The sequence below is a fragment of the Neltuma alba genome, unplaced genomic scaffold (assembly GCF_004799145.2).
Source record: "Neltuma alba isolate B1F8T4 unplaced genomic scaffold, ASM479914v2 tig00012046_pilon, whole genome shotgun sequence".
Taxonomy (NCBI): domain Eukaryota; kingdom Viridiplantae; phylum Streptophyta; class Magnoliopsida; order Fabales; family Fabaceae; genus Neltuma; species Neltuma alba.
The window spans coordinates 59,634-75,112 of NW_021636611.1; the positions used below are offsets into that span (position 1 = coordinate 59,634).

The following is a 15,479-nucleotide window of genomic DNA, read 5'->3' on the forward strand; positions in this document are numbered from 1 at the left end:
GAGAAACTCCTCCTTTTGATGCATATTAATGAAGTAAATTATTGATTATATAACTACAACAACCATGTGCTGTGTTTAAATAGGCCCTAGCATTAGATACAATGAACACTTTCAAATCCACAATTTTCAACAAAAAGAAACAATTAAGAAGGAGGACTGATGTTGCTATATATCTTTGTTTTTTTAACCTTTCCTCATTTCATGTTTAGTTGATAATGCTTGGAGGTTTAGGTCAACCTAAAAACCATGATTGATTATTTTCCTAGCATGTTCGTCTATGTATAGATTGTAACGATTGCTGCGGGATGACATAGTGGCTGATGAAATTTTTCATTAAAAAAAATATTAATTTCATAGCAATAATATTATAATCACGACTTATGTGTCCCTCACTTATCAGGTTAATAATTAATTAATTAATTAAAACTAATCCCATTCAGTAACAGCAAAAGAGAGAGCGATGTAATTCTCTTTGATTTTTTTTAATTCTAATATTCTTCCACACGTATGGGTATATGCTTTTGACGTCAATAATGGAAGTTTCATTTACATAACGTAAGGATTACAAGAATTATATTGTCGCGTGTTAATTTATATTCTTTGAAAATGATCGTCTTAATCTATATATTTTCCCATGGATTTTAATCCAATTTTTTGACGTACTGAAAATGAATCATACTTAAAAAATTCAATAAAAAATTGCATTGAAATGACGATATCATTTTTACGCATTGAGCGAAGTTAGCCGATTTAATACAGTGTAAATGAACTAATTAATTGTATTAGTTGTTTGATATATGGTTGATTAAAGATATAGTTTGACCAAAAAAAGGGACAAATTTAGGATTCTAGAGGCTTCAATTTAATTACCTGTATTAATATATTCTCCACCTTCGTACAATGTATATCTGATTAAATCTTTCAAAAATTTCTTTAAAATAAAAAAAAGAGTTGATGAGTCAATGAAAGTAAGAAAATAGAGGGTACTAAAAGTTTAATTATATATTGATCTTACACGTGTGGGTGTATGAGAGACATTATGTCAACCTCCACACACACACATATTCTTTAATTAGACAAATAAGTTCTCACTTATTTTTATTTTACCAAAAGACAAACCTAAAATATGTGCGATTAATTTGGTCATATCCTTATAATCATGCGCATCCGTAGTTTCTTAATGACTTCAATACGTGCTTTAGAATTAATTATACTCTTAGGTTTTCTTTTTACAACTTTTAGAAGGTTATTAATAATTACTTCAATATCCCAACATATTTTGGCTTTCAGTAAAATGGAAAAAAATTATCTAAAGCGTAATTGTGATTATTGCTGACCTCCATGACACTAGTGGCAGTTATAATAAATCGTCAAATTTCTTTAATGTAAAACCTGCTATACTTAAATTAATGATGTCATATAATTTTATGAAATTGCATGGTATTGCTCCGATCTATAGTCCAGTCTGATTCCATCCAAATAAGCCATATAATAAAATTGAACCATACTGAACTAGACTGATTGGTTGGGTTGCAACAAGTTCTAGACTAAGTGATTCGATCATTTGGTTTGTTTTGGTTTGATATGAGTGATTTTTTTAAATATTTTGCCATTTGAATTTTGCTTTTTATTAGTGAATTCAGTATTATTAGAGATTCTTACGGATTCATGATTAAGTTTTAATATTTTGGGATGAATCTTATATAATTATATGTATTTTGTATAGTCTTAATTGTGTTTCACATAAGGAGGGGGAAAAAAAAGAAAAGCAAATTGAGGTCATGGACCAATGAGGCAATCTAATAGACCAACTAGGTGTTTGGATAACTCTAAAAAGTACTTTTTAAAAATACATTTTTATAAATTAAGATAAATTCTTCTATATATTTACTTTATATACTATAAAAGTATTTTTAAAACTATAGTTTCATTTATATTCAAACACCTTCCAAATCTAGGTCAACCTAATTTTGAGTTCTTGCTGGACTAGACTGAATCATAAGCTGCCAAACCCATCTTGTTCAGAAAGGTATTTAATCCGACTCGATCTTTCCGTTATGCAGAGCTAACACAAATCTAGAGTTTGAGCAGGGGAAAAGAAGGCGAACTCCAAAACTGAAGAAGATTATCAACTTCAACTATACATTTTTTGGGGCAATAATTCAATTATACATTTCTTCTTCTTCTTCTTCTTTTTTGATATAAACTCGATCTCAATTATACAATCTTACTGAAGGTGGTGGTGGTGGGGATGGCGGATAGCATTTAATATATGAATATGTGGTTTCATTTATAAGCATGTGAAGTGAAGTACAGAAATTTAGTGTGTAGTGTGATGGGGATTTATGAACCGATAGGGAATAACAGTTTGGTGATATTTTATTTTCTCCTGCCAGAAGCTAAATCATTAAATTGTTTGTGTTGACCATTACTTAGCTAGTCCACTATACTACATTGTACCATCAATTAATTTCCTTCTTTTTTCTGTCAATTGAATTTTCTTAATCAAAATAACACATGTATTTCTTTTATTTCAATATATACAGACACACATAAAATATGATTCCCTTGAAAATTAAAATGAGATTTGGGAATTTGTAACACAATTTAAGCTATATCGAGTTTTTTCCGCTCAATTCATTGCTATTGATTATATATTTTTACTCTTTATTTCTAGGAAAATTTTGCATGAGTTTAAAATAGAAGAGTTTTGTAAAAATTTGATAAAATTAAAAAAATTATGTAATTTAATTTTTTTTCTTAATAAAAGAAATTGTTGATGGGTGTGTCAGAGTGTGACTGGGGCCTAATAAATTCTGAAAAGGGATAAATTGAATGGTGGCCTCAAGCATATATAGCAAATTGCATAATTGGAGTACGACTTGTTTGGTAAGGCCAGAAAGTTGTTGGGATATTGTTTTCCAAATGTAAAATCAATCTTATCTCATTAACCTCTAAATCAAACCAAAGCCATGGCCACACAACGTGCTATGCATTATCATATCATCACTGCTCTTAAAATCTTCCATTAATTACTTTGTTCTTAGGCTATTCTGCATGTGTTATATCATTATATCAATGTAGGCCCAAACGTAGACATTCTTACCAATTAATCAAACCAAATTTTGTACAACCTAAACTTTGATCTTTGAATTCACATCTCTGATGGTTAAGCTTCTCTTCTGGTTTTATAATCATAGTCTGTCTACAAGTGTATGCAAAGTAGGTTTACTTTGTATGTGTCTGGACATGTTAGGACCATTTCATTTGAAGAGAACTCAAATATGCTGGTTGTAATATCTTCCATTTGAGTAGATTATTCATTTCATGAAATTTCAGACTTGGATTAAGTTAAAGAAAATTACTAAAGAGACACACATCTTTCTTTCATTTGAATTCTAGTTGAGTATGTATTGTGCTCTCTGTAACGCAAGATGGTATTTTTCCTTTATTAAGAAAGCTGGCTTTTCAGATTGAGTGCTTATGATGATATTTTGTTGAAGCTTAACGGGAATGTTGAATTATACAATGTGAAGAGAGTGTCATTTAGTACTAATATATATGTTGTGACCGCTTGTGTTTGAATTTTCTGTTTCAGATCATATTTTGGCATCTTAGCAGCTTGAAGATGATGATACCGTACTCAACAGTGAACTGTTTTGTGTTTATGGCAATAATCAGGATATAGGTTTCCTCTAATAATCCTAACTCTTAAAATTTTATGACGTCAATTACCTGGTCACAGAGTAAGAATATTAATGATGAAAATAGTGAATTCATAATTTCAGACAAATTATTAGGAGAAACAGAATATATATATATTATGTTGAGAGAGAATCTTATCTGTAAAACTCTGGTCAGAGTATCACAGAAACATTGCTTAAATAATATCGTCAATAGTTTTATTTTTCCTTTTAAATATAATTCAGTCTTCCCTGCTATAACTACTCTTATCTGTTCATGATTAAGAATGAGAATAAAGATAATGATGGTAATTGAATACCCATACGATAATTAATTTTCACCAGCATTTTTCGCATATTTAATGCTCTCTGCTTTCTTTTTCCTATATGCTGTGTCAGACAAGCATTGTATCATACGACAACCACTCCTACCTTGATGATGATTTCCAAATGTATTTACAGTTTGATACCCAATTCCAAAGTGTTCAATAAGCTTTAAGTTAATTTTTATCATAATCTTTTACAGCCGACTGGCTTGAATATCGGCCAATACTCTGTTGTTTCCCTTTCTCTATTCACTTCTAATGTTCTTTACCAAAACAAAAACAATTCTTGCCACTAATCCTAAAGTTATGGCTTCTGACTATAATTTTTGCTAACTTGTAATCCTTCAACAATCACCATGGAGAATTACTTTCAGTGATGACATTATTAAGTGCTCATTAGAGATCTTGTTCTGGGAATGAACCCGAGTCCGATTGTGGTTCTTTGTTGAATTGCCATCATTATCAAGGTAGTTTCAATCAAGAAATCAATTTTATTTCTTAAACAGCCACAAGCAGAGTGTGGTCACAACTACTTTTGTGTTTTTTTTTTTTTTTTCGAGCTGAGTGTGGTCACAACTACTTGAAACAATCTTTCTTGGGAAGCCTTGGTCTCCACAAACTTTGAAGGTACAGCAGCACAGAATTGTTCACCTGGGTCCATTTCCGAAGTTAATAATTATGAATTTGTTACAAACTCAATCATGCAAGAGCATGACCTAACTTGCACCAACCTCATAATGATGACAAAAACCAGAAGAATTCACGGACTTTCAGAACAAATGATTCATGGTGGACATGAAGGTAATCAAACATGCAATTATAACATCAATGATACAGCAGACAATTTCTTTCAGATAAGAATGGAATCATCTTCTTAGTTTACTTTTCCAGTCAGTTTCTTTACAGAACCGGAGCTTTGGGAAACCATTTACAATTGCTCTTCCCTGACCATACGCCATCCTCAATATAATCCTTCGATGAGCAGCTTTCCAAAAATCCCTACTTCTAGTATAGTTACGAGATTGATGGTTCAGAAAAACTCAAAAAGGCTACCTCTGCTAGAGTTAGTTCCGAGATTATTGGGATTTGGGGGGGGGGGGGGGCACCCAACCTCAGCTACGAATTAAATTTAATATTGATGCTGTGAATTCACCCACAACGCTACCTCTGGAGTTCTATGATCCTATTCCGCCTCAAGTTCTTTGATTAGCATTTCGATCTGTCTTATATAAACTGGCATGAAGTGATCACTTATCATGGTCTGTGAAAGCCTCACCTTACTGTATAAAGACCTTGAAGTTAGGAAAATCCCTATCTTGGTCTCATCTGGCTGGCTATTGTCTGAACTAGAAGAGGTTGGGCTGGCTTCATTTTCTTCACACTTTGCGGGACTAGAGTTTAACGTAACAATGTGCATTATCCTTCCTGGGGGGAAGAATCTGTGAACTTCCTTCACTTGGGGTGCCAAACTCAAGGCTTGGCTATTGGTTTCCTCCTCCATGGTTGCCACTTCTTCTTCCCTTGTCTCGTTTGTCACATCAGCCTCCTCTGCTTCGGTTCTGTCACACAACTCATGCTTTAGTTGTTGCCATGACTCCACTTCATTCATTGAATTCCCAGGTCTGTGATGGTCTTCATCACTGTCGTTATCAACATCCCCCTCAGAATCTGAATTCATTTTACCTACAGGTGAAGAAACAGGCAACTCTATGTTCTGAACGGCAGCCACATGCACGCCCTTCCTGGAAGATAGAAGTGGTTCAGAAGTTTCCTCTATGTCAAAGGCTGAACATTTAGAAGAGTTCACCTCTTCTGTGCAGTTTGAGTGTGCATCCACCATGACACGGCAGCGGGGACCCATACACGACAAAGATGAGAGGCCAAGGGCAGGACGTCTCCATGCTGCCTGAGCCACACTATGAGCCCTCCTCATCACAACCTACAGTTGCTCAAAGTTAAAGTCCGAAAGCATACAAGTCAACGAGGACGATGAAGTAAACTTCTGATACAACCAGGCCAAGCAAACCCATACGCGCTTATGAATGAAGACACTAAAGCTTTTAATTTTTCAGAAGGGAAAGTCTATTGAGTCCTTGTTTTGGTAATAATTCGTTGTGGATTAATAACTGGCTGTAAGAAAGTGATCAATCCATATCAGAAGAAGAAAAATACCTGGGTGCCATTGGAAACTGGTCGTAAAATTGCCCCAGCGCCAGCAACCGTTGCTCTAGCAGTGGCAATGGATGGGAGGTGCGAACCCAATGCTGAAGCAGAACGGTAAACGGTACTCAGGATTCTTGTCTGCTCAATTTGATTCCTCAAGTCATTTATCCATGCTGATGCTGTCACCTGCAGATGACTATACTCAGCCTGGTACTTTATTCAGGCTGCTAATCAGCTGCAAAATAACTTTGTGCTAAAGAATTTGACTTCATGAGATGATTAAAACTTCAGACATAGGAACTCTTTCCAAAATATTCCACAACTCCTTTCGCACACAGTTCTAAGGGAAATTAAAGAAATTCATGACGATCAATGTGTCACTGACAACAAAACTAAAAAACTAAATTGGAGAGTTTTCCCATAGCCCAGCACTATTCCCCCTAAGGATGTTGATATTGCTACAAGAACACTAACTTTATGATCTCCTACTACAATCACATAAGTAATTTAGTGTTCTGGATTTTATTAACTACTATAATTTAAACCAGACCAAGAGCCGGCCCAAGGTCATGTCTTCCCAATAAAATAGAAATAGTAATCCAGCATTGCAAGGTATGACATACTGCTCAATAACCCAAGTCTACAACATTTTTCAAATCTCATATAAAACTGCATAAAATGAAACGTATAATTTAAAAATGACCTCAGCACGCAAGTCATCCACAGAAGCAGCGGAGAATGTAGGCACCAAATCAGCTCCATTTATAACAGAAGTAATAAAATCATTGCCTGACTCTGCCAACTCCCACGTCATACAAGCACCTGCAAGAGTAACATGCAGTAAACACCAAGAAATGAATGAATACTCAGTTTCACAGTTATAGATGATGAACCAATATAAGCCCAAATGATTCAGGGTATTGGCCTAGTATCCATATAATCTGAGTATAAACAGAGTCATTTATGAATCAAGGAATATAACTTCAGTACATTCAGTATCTTAGACAAACCTGGAGCAAATGTAACGCATGAAGTCTCTGACAATTCCTTTTGCTCTCTTAATATATATGTTAGAAGTGCTGCTGTGCCTCCACCCAAAGAATGACCTACAATCTAAAAAGAAGAACTTCAAACAAAATAATCCTGGAAACATCAAACTAAAGCATTTTAGAATTAAATAGCCACATAATATATTATATGCTCCAAAACAATTTCAACTTCAAATAAAATAACTCTTTTTTTTGTCAGACTTCGTTGTCATCAGTTCTTTCATATGATTGACAAATTCAAACTAATCGTGACTATAATCTATAACATCTTCACAAGCACTAGCTATCCACAACTGATCGCCAGATAAGACGAGAACACGGAGACCATCTGCAACATTAGCCCTTAGTAATTAATTAAAGTCAATATGATTACAGGGGAAATGATCTTTACCTTAACTTTATAGTCAGGGTTTCTGCCAAGTGCTTCAATAAGACAAGGAGTAGCGAGCTTTGCAATCCACCGTGCAGCTGCAACCATTCCACAATGTGCATATCCTAAGACTAAATCCCTAACACCACCCTCATGCACTACAGTGTGATGAAATGGTACCACAGCTCCTGTAGCTGCTGTTAGAGTATCCTTGATACTATGTGTGCCACGAATCAACAGGAGAAAACATCTTGTCTTATGATCAGCAATTACTGTAAATGCTGGCTTCAAAATCTGCATGACAATAACCAGAAAATTCAGACAAATATAGTCCTGTGAATCCAAAAGATATTAGAAAATATGGACCTCTCGGAATTCCCAGTACAATTGTACAACTCTTTGAAACCAATTAGTCATTTACTACCCCTTAAGAAAAAAAAAGCATCGAACTCTTCAGTCATCCGTCCTTCCACAAAAGAAAGGAATGTGAACAATGATATCAATAACATAATTGGCGGAGAGTACCCTGGAAACCCCCCCCCCCAAAAAAAAAAAAAAAAAAGCACTTACTCCTGCTTTAGGCTCTTGAAGGAGAACGTTCTCTTCACTGTAGCCAGTTTCTTCCAAAAACAAAGGAAGTGGCTTCTTTGAAAAATGCCAACAGAGTGTCAGCAAATTTAAGAGATATTTAAGTTGAGCATTAATCTCAGATCCTTTCAACCGTATACTATCTCTGCCAGCGAACACACTGTCAACAAGAAAGTTTCCCTACAAAGTTTGACCATGACATATTAATATTTAAAGTAGTTAGCAAAAGGAGGGAACCAGCAAAGAAGAAAAATTCACTCACCTGTCTCTTCAATAGAAAGCTGATACCAAATGCCAAATCCCCAATGGGCCACTTCCCAAGAGTCTCTGAATATGTAAAACGGAGAGTCTCTGACAGTGTTGATATTGTCTCCAACCACGTGGCAGGGGCTTGTGTTAATCTATGAGAAACACGGTCAATTCCTATAGGCATCTTTGTGGATGCGTCATCGACACTAAAATTTTCTTCGTTGTCTCCCTTGCTTGTGCAGCACTGTAATCTCCGATTCAACGTATAGTATAAGAAAGCCGCCGCACCGGCCGCCGTAGCCACGGTTGCAGTTGCCATGATTGTATTATCCCTGTAATAACAATCCACCATTACATATATTGATAAAAGATGACAAAACATGGTATATCATATGATCAAAAGAAATTGGGAAAAAACAAATCCATATGGTTTCGTCATTTTCCAACTTCAAATACTTCATCTTCCTTCCTATGAACGAATGAATAAACTAAGATAAATGGAACTGCATTATCATCAATCATAATTACAGAAACAGAGTTCTTGAGAGAGATTGAGCCTGACATTTCCCGATCTCAGAGGCGTTCGAACAGCAGAAACATAGAGCGCGCGAGAGATGATAGATTCAATCAGCACACTAATTGAAAATGATGTTTAAAAAAAAAAATAAGACTTTAAAAAATACAAACAATACATTAAAAAGGAAGAGACAGAATCATCATAGGGAAAATTCAAATTAAAAAAAAAAAAAAAAAACCTGAAGAACATGAAGAGATGCAGAATCTCAAACCCCCTAAAGATAGAAAATGGGAGAAAGAGAATTGAGAGAAGCTGGAAAATCAGATTTTGGCTAAAAATAGTTTGGTCCCAAAGGCATGAAAAGTTTCCACTGAAGCATCTAATTTTAACGAATGAGATACTCTATTTTACTTCAATACATATCTAATTTTAACGAATGAGATTATCAATTTTGCTTCAATACATAAAAAATATTGAAATAAAAACAGCGTTTGTTTTCTTGACCAGAAAGATACAGCGGTTGTTGATTGTAGGTTGGGAACGTAGGAGGTAGCAGCATCAAATCAAAAGCAGAAACAGTTAGTTTAACGGTAACGTGGCGCATGGGAGATGGATCAAGTTGAAAAGGTACTAAGAACGTACGTGACGACGACTGCCAACCATTCGGTTCTTGTATTTCTTTGTCTATCTTAGTCTTTTGAGCTGCATCTCCGCGTAAGAACTAGTTGATTGACTTAACTATATTAAAAAAATAAATTAAGTTAGTTATTTATAATAAATAAGTGTTGGTTTTTCTAAAATATCCTTGTTAATCAAATTTATTAGGTAGAACTATCATTATTAAAAAAACTATTTCTAAAAAAAATAAATAAATATGAGAAATAAATTAAATTAGAGTCTTCAAATAAGATTTTATATTAAGAACTAGAAGTAATATTAAAGTAGAGCATCCTACTCATTAACCTCAGTTTGTAAAATATTTCTTAAATAAATTACGAAAACTAATAAAACTCATTTAAATTTAGTTATAAACTTGAATTTAAAAAATATGTACTCCTCCGGTCCTTATTATAAGACCCCATTTGACTTTTTATTTGGTCCCAATTATAAGACCCCAATCTATTTTGTCTCTTATATTTATGCATTTTTTTCCAAGATAATCCTTCTAATAATAATAGTTTTAGCCAATATACTTAATTAGCAAGGATATTTTAGGAATGACAACACTTATTTATTATAAATAACTACCTTAACTTACTTCCTTAATCTTCTCAAATAAGTCAATTGGGTCTTATAATTAGGACCGGAGGAGTATAACTTTCAAAAATGAATAGTACTCGTATCAAATCTTTTATATCCATTATACTAAAATTTTCAATTATAAACGATTATATATCCTATTTTTAAAATACAATTATTTAGTTATACACTCACGAAACTATTTTTAAAATATTGCATAGACAGAGACGGAGGCACTACTGGATAATTAAAAACACCTCTTCTTATACTCTCTCGGTCCTTTTCTTAATATAAGACCTAATTATTAAGTTAATTTTAATCTTAAATATAATACCTATTTCTCATATTTATCAGTTTTTCTTAAATTACCCCTATAGATACTCCTTCAACCAACCGTAATTAAATAGAAAAAAAAGAGAGGATATTAAGGAAAATGATTATGATGTTTTAGGAAAAACATATCATATTTCTTATAATTAACTAACTTACTTAACTTCCTTAATCTAATCAAATTAATTAAATAGATCTTATACTAAGGACTGGAAGAGTAATTAAAACTGTATCTATAATTTTAAATTTGAAATTTGTATTGCCAGGAATCGAGATCCTGATGCAAGTTTATGAAGGCTGCCAAAGGCTACAGAGATGAATCTGGCAAGAAGGTTAGTAAGTTGTATGGTTTATAAAAACTCTGAAGAGCCGTAATATAGACCCTTCCTTAGACATGTATAACTATGACACTTGAGGGAGAATGAGAATTGGCAAATATCAATTCAGATATCAGAGAAAATCAGGGATAAGAATTCGCAAGCTCCATAATTTAAGCTAAACTGATGAAATTAAACAATCATCCTCATCATATTGAATTCAAGAATTTTTTCCCAAGATCTCTCACAATGGCTTAGAACTCAATCACGCTCACTTATGGCAGTCAAGTGTTCATCAATCTCCTCGGTGGATAGAACTCTGAACTTCGCATTGTCCTTCTGCACTACCCCAACCTGCAAAATGCACAATATAATTTTATTTTCACTCATATTTTATGTGTTTAAGAATAACATTTGTGGCATCATCGTAACGTGGAAATGGTCACGATCCTGGGAATGATTATGTAAGAGAAGTGAGCATGCTTCTCGAACAGATGAAATCATAACCACACACACACACACACACACAAAGACCTAAAACACACCCATTTTCGGTTTCAGACAGTCAAGTAAGGAATCATATACGATGATACAATAAAATTAATGCAGCTGTGAAAAAAAAAGATAATTGGTACCTCAATCTCAGTGGCCTTGAAATCCTCCTGAAGAACTGATTGCAGTGCAGATATAGCAGTCTGAGAAGAGTAACAGAGAAATTTAAGAATCATTGTAGACATTATTAAGTGATTTTGGGCATTATACGAAATAAATATCTTGGAGAAATTTTGTCTCATAATGCAAAAGCACTTATTTTATGCGCTCCAAACACCAGCCGAATCTGAATGTGCTACACATTGCTAAACTGGGGAGGGGAGAACCAAACCTGCATTCCTAACCCTTGGTGGCGATTCATGCTACCAACAAGCCAGGGGTCACGCGGGAATTCAAAGTTATTTCTCCTTTTTTATTTTTTTCAAAAGTTCCTTTTTTTCTTTTAGTTTTTCTAAATAATGCTTTTGATTAGGATGATATGATCTTACAATTAACAAACAGCAGATTTAAAATCTCATGCACTACCGTATGAGATAGCTATGGTACGAAATGTTTCCATCAGAATAAGCAAGGGTCATTACATGACTCAACCTAAGCCATCAGAAAGGTAATAATACATACCTGCACCGTCTCTTCAAAGGTGAACGAAGGGTCATTCTTCATCTTCTTCTCTAAGAAATTAATTGCCTCTTGATCTTTCAAACCAGCACTTGTAGCCTGAATAATCATGCATTCAAAATAAAAAAAAATTACCTCGTTGCATGCATTGCATAAGCAAATACATCCATCAACAATTTAACCCGCTTCACCAGTTAATGAATAACATCATAAAGAAGCAATGGGACCATCATTCATCGACTAGAGACTAAAGCCCAGAACCATGCTTAAATTAACTTCGGTCTCCATGCATTGGCCTTTCTTTCAATAAGGTAAGGCAATGAATTTAAGATTTAAATCACATCAATACATGATCTGAAATGTACCTTGTGACCAAAGTAATGGCCAGCTGGATCACACTTATAAAGACGAGGTCCATATTCTTCATCAATTCCCAACACCATAGCAACTTCCCAGAAGAAACAGAATGGAAAACAAGGGAAGCAGAAATAAAATAAATGATGGAAAATGAAATTAAAAAAAAATGACCATGAATGATTAGATGATTTAATGTTTAACCAAAAAGAAAATAAGAAAAGAAAACTTTTGGCAGAAAGAAGTAATACAGACCTACACCAAGTGGTCTCATGTAAGCATGCTGCGTATAGACTTGTGACTTGTCAGCAATCCTGTGCAATAAAAGTTCTCAACAACGATTAGATACAGGAGCTGATACAAGAAATACGTCTGACAGCTCAAAAGGAGTAACCGGATGATGTTATGATAAGATTCATTAGACAGATTAAGAAATCTGTGACCTATCAAAGGAAGTGAGTTTGAACTATTTTGCTACTGTTCATTCTTTAAAACTTTATTCCAAGTCTGTTGTGAACCTTGCCCGAAGGTCCCAAACATCTTCCAATCTAACTATCCTTAAATACAAGTCCCAAAGCAAAATATAAATGTAAGTGTAAGAACCGCTTTGCAACTAACAATGTTCTCTAATGAATCAGAGAAATCAACCAGACTGTCAGACAGGTATATAGAATTATTAGACTTCTCTTTTCCAAAAGGTTCTTGAATGATTTTTAAACAAAGGAACAAATCATGAATAAAGACTGGGATCAACCAACAGCCTCATGCTCTGCTCCAAAATTGGTGAAATGTATACCACACATTTGAACTGTGGAGGATATATGTCTACATGCTGTTTCATTGATTAAATTGAACAAATGAAACAGTATGTAGACATATACATAATAGTACGAGTTGCAGGAACAGAAATGAAACAAAGCAATAAGTTCCAAACAATACTTGCTGAATATCTTGTTCAAAAATAAATAACATACCACTTAGCCAATACATCCACGGGCATCTCATACCCATATGTAAAGCGAAACTCAGCTGCTTCGTTCCTTGCTTGCTGGACCAATGTCCTTGCGTCAGCTGGAAAGACATATTATAAAACAAAAGTGAACTTGCAGGGTTAACAACAGTATATATTCAACTTATTTCTTTACTGAAATGTTAAAGTTATCTCACTAAAAGCTTACTTTTACGACAGACACTCTTATTAACGTCCCTACTGCAACCACACATCAAGTAAACTCCAAAGCAATTTTGCCAGAGAATTTGGGTCTAGAAGAAAATCTATCCATAATTTTGAGGTCAACTTATCATATTTCTAAACTCCCCTTGGTTTCAAATTACTAGTAAAAGAGAAAAGGTTCGCCTGTATCTGCGGAGGCTGAACTTTCAAAAGGATCATATTTGACACTACCAACAAATAGGAATCTACATGTAAACCATTATTGTCCATTTCAACATAGCCCCTTTGTCTTCTGCTCACTAAGAAGTCGTTAACCACTCTGCTAACAGAAACTCAGGATCATAAATTTACCAAGACGGAATAGAATGCAATCATAAAATCGCCAGTAACTAGCAACCAAATTAATGAAGCACCACCCTAGCTCAATCATTTAACTGAGATTTTCATAAATTCATTAGAATGTATGCACCAAGCAAGCATTATTGAGAGTCTAGACTTTGAAAAATTTTCCAACCTGTCAGCCCAGTCGCTAATAAACCAACGTACTCGGTGATGGGAAAGAGATGCGTAACACTGGTCTGATCCAAGAGCTTGTCCTGTAGTAAGATTTGAAATTTAAGCAACTGCACAACTACGCAAAAGAATACACAACAAACTAAATGCACTCACCGGAACCTTTTTCTGGGTAACAACACAGACTGAATCCTTTCCCCGGACGCCAATTGACGTAATGCCAGCAGACTTAACGGCCTTGAAAGCATATTCTATATTTGCATTTGGAAACTCATAAATTAACAATTGAACACCCCTTGGACTAAAACCAGCAATCTCAATTCAACAAATGATATTTTTGATCAGCTCAAAAAAAAAAAAAACAAATGATATTTTTGAGCAAATGGAAAGAGATTTCAAATCGTAATGCCTTTACTTTTATAATTACAAACAATATTCTCCATAACATCGTGAATACGAACTAATAAAATAATGACCACTTTACGTTGAACAGAAATCAAAATAAAAATAAGGTCGAAATATAAATTAGACATGGTTTTTACTTACCCACTTGAAAGAGACGACCTTCAGGCGAGAAAATAGTTATGTGACGGTCGTATCCACCTCCACTTCCTCGACTCATGTTTTATGATTTGGATTTTTCGAAGGTTTTTCTAAGATTTTGAGATGCTAATGGAGGACAACGCGGTCCAATTTGAAAGAGAACGAAGTTCACAGGCCTTGCCCCTTTCTTCGTAGATCGCACTGCCGGTTGAACAAAAAGAACCCCATAACTTTCTCCCAAAGAAATCCAAAGCAACGATGTCGTTTTGCTTGTTTGGCGCCTGAGGAGCTTTGCCATTATTGTTTACCAAATAAAAAGCAGTACTCCTCTCTGTTTTTTTTTTCCTAAATATATATTCGGTTTTTTAATTTTGTATGAGATTTTAATTTAGTTTTTTAGCTTTAAAAAACATATATTTAGTTTTTTAACCTTAAAATTATTATGCTTTAATGATGATTTTTTGTAACAATCATAAATTTTTTGAAAATTAAACTTAAAGAGTGTTTAAATAGAAACTAAACCATAATTTTAGAAGTGCTTTTATAGTATACGAAATAAATATATGAAAGAGTTTGTCTCATTTTACAAAAAAGTGTCTTTTAAAAACACTTCTTTATGTACCCAAACACCCCCTTAATATGTTAGCATTTGAGAATATTTTATCAACGTTTAAAATCTCAATCTCATCATTTTTAAAAAAATTTAAAGTTAAAGGACTAAAAGTATACTTTTTAAAATTAATAGACCAGATTAAAATCTTGTACAAAATTAAAAGACTAAATGTATACTTTAATTTTTTTTTATTGTAAAGAAAACTTTTAACTATGAAAACAAAAGGTTAACCAAAAACTTTATTTGAGACTCATTTGTATACACATAATATAATTAAAATT

At 33.9% G+C, this 15,479-nt stretch overlaps 2 protein-coding genes across 3 annotated transcripts; both read right to left on the reverse strand.

Moving 5' to 3' along the window:
- Window positions 1-4,875: 4,875 nt before the first annotated feature.
- LOC114721580 (uncharacterized) lies at window positions 4,876-9,208 on the reverse strand. 2 transcript variants are annotated; one of them, XM_028907436.1, is made up of 9 exons: window positions 9,184-9,208; window positions 8,991-9,063; window positions 8,442-8,760; window positions 8,162-8,359; window positions 7,613-7,885; window positions 7,183-7,285; window positions 6,876-6,994; window positions 6,182-6,358; window positions 4,876-5,948 (listed from the first exon to the last, which is right to left on the reverse strand). In XM_028907436.1, coding segments are annotated over exons 2-9 (1,947 nt in total). In that variant the 5' UTR covers window positions 8,993-9,063; window positions 9,184-9,208; the 3' UTR covers window positions 4,876-5,192. The 2 variants fall into 2 exon arrangements, with proteins under 2 accessions (XP_028763269.1, XP_028763268.1); XM_028907435.1 differs by lacking the exon at window positions 8,991-9,063 and having other exon boundaries at window positions 9,184-9,196.
- A 1,655-nt stretch (window positions 9,209-10,863) lies between these two features.
- LOC114721581 (proteasome subunit alpha type-6) lies at window positions 10,864-14,771 on the reverse strand. Its single transcript, XM_028907437.1, has 9 exons — window positions 14,589-14,771; window positions 14,199-14,293; window positions 14,044-14,125; window positions 13,330-13,426; window positions 12,611-12,669; window positions 12,367-12,449; window positions 12,005-12,100; window positions 11,467-11,526; window positions 10,864-11,185 (listed from the first exon to the last, which is right to left on the reverse strand). The coding sequence occupies exons 1-9, from the start codon at window positions 14,662-14,664 to the stop codon at window positions 11,093-11,095; spliced, it is 741 nt and encodes a 246-aa protein (XP_028763270.1). The 5' UTR covers window positions 14,665-14,771; the 3' UTR covers window positions 10,864-11,092.
- Window positions 14,772-15,479: the final 708 nt, after the last annotated feature.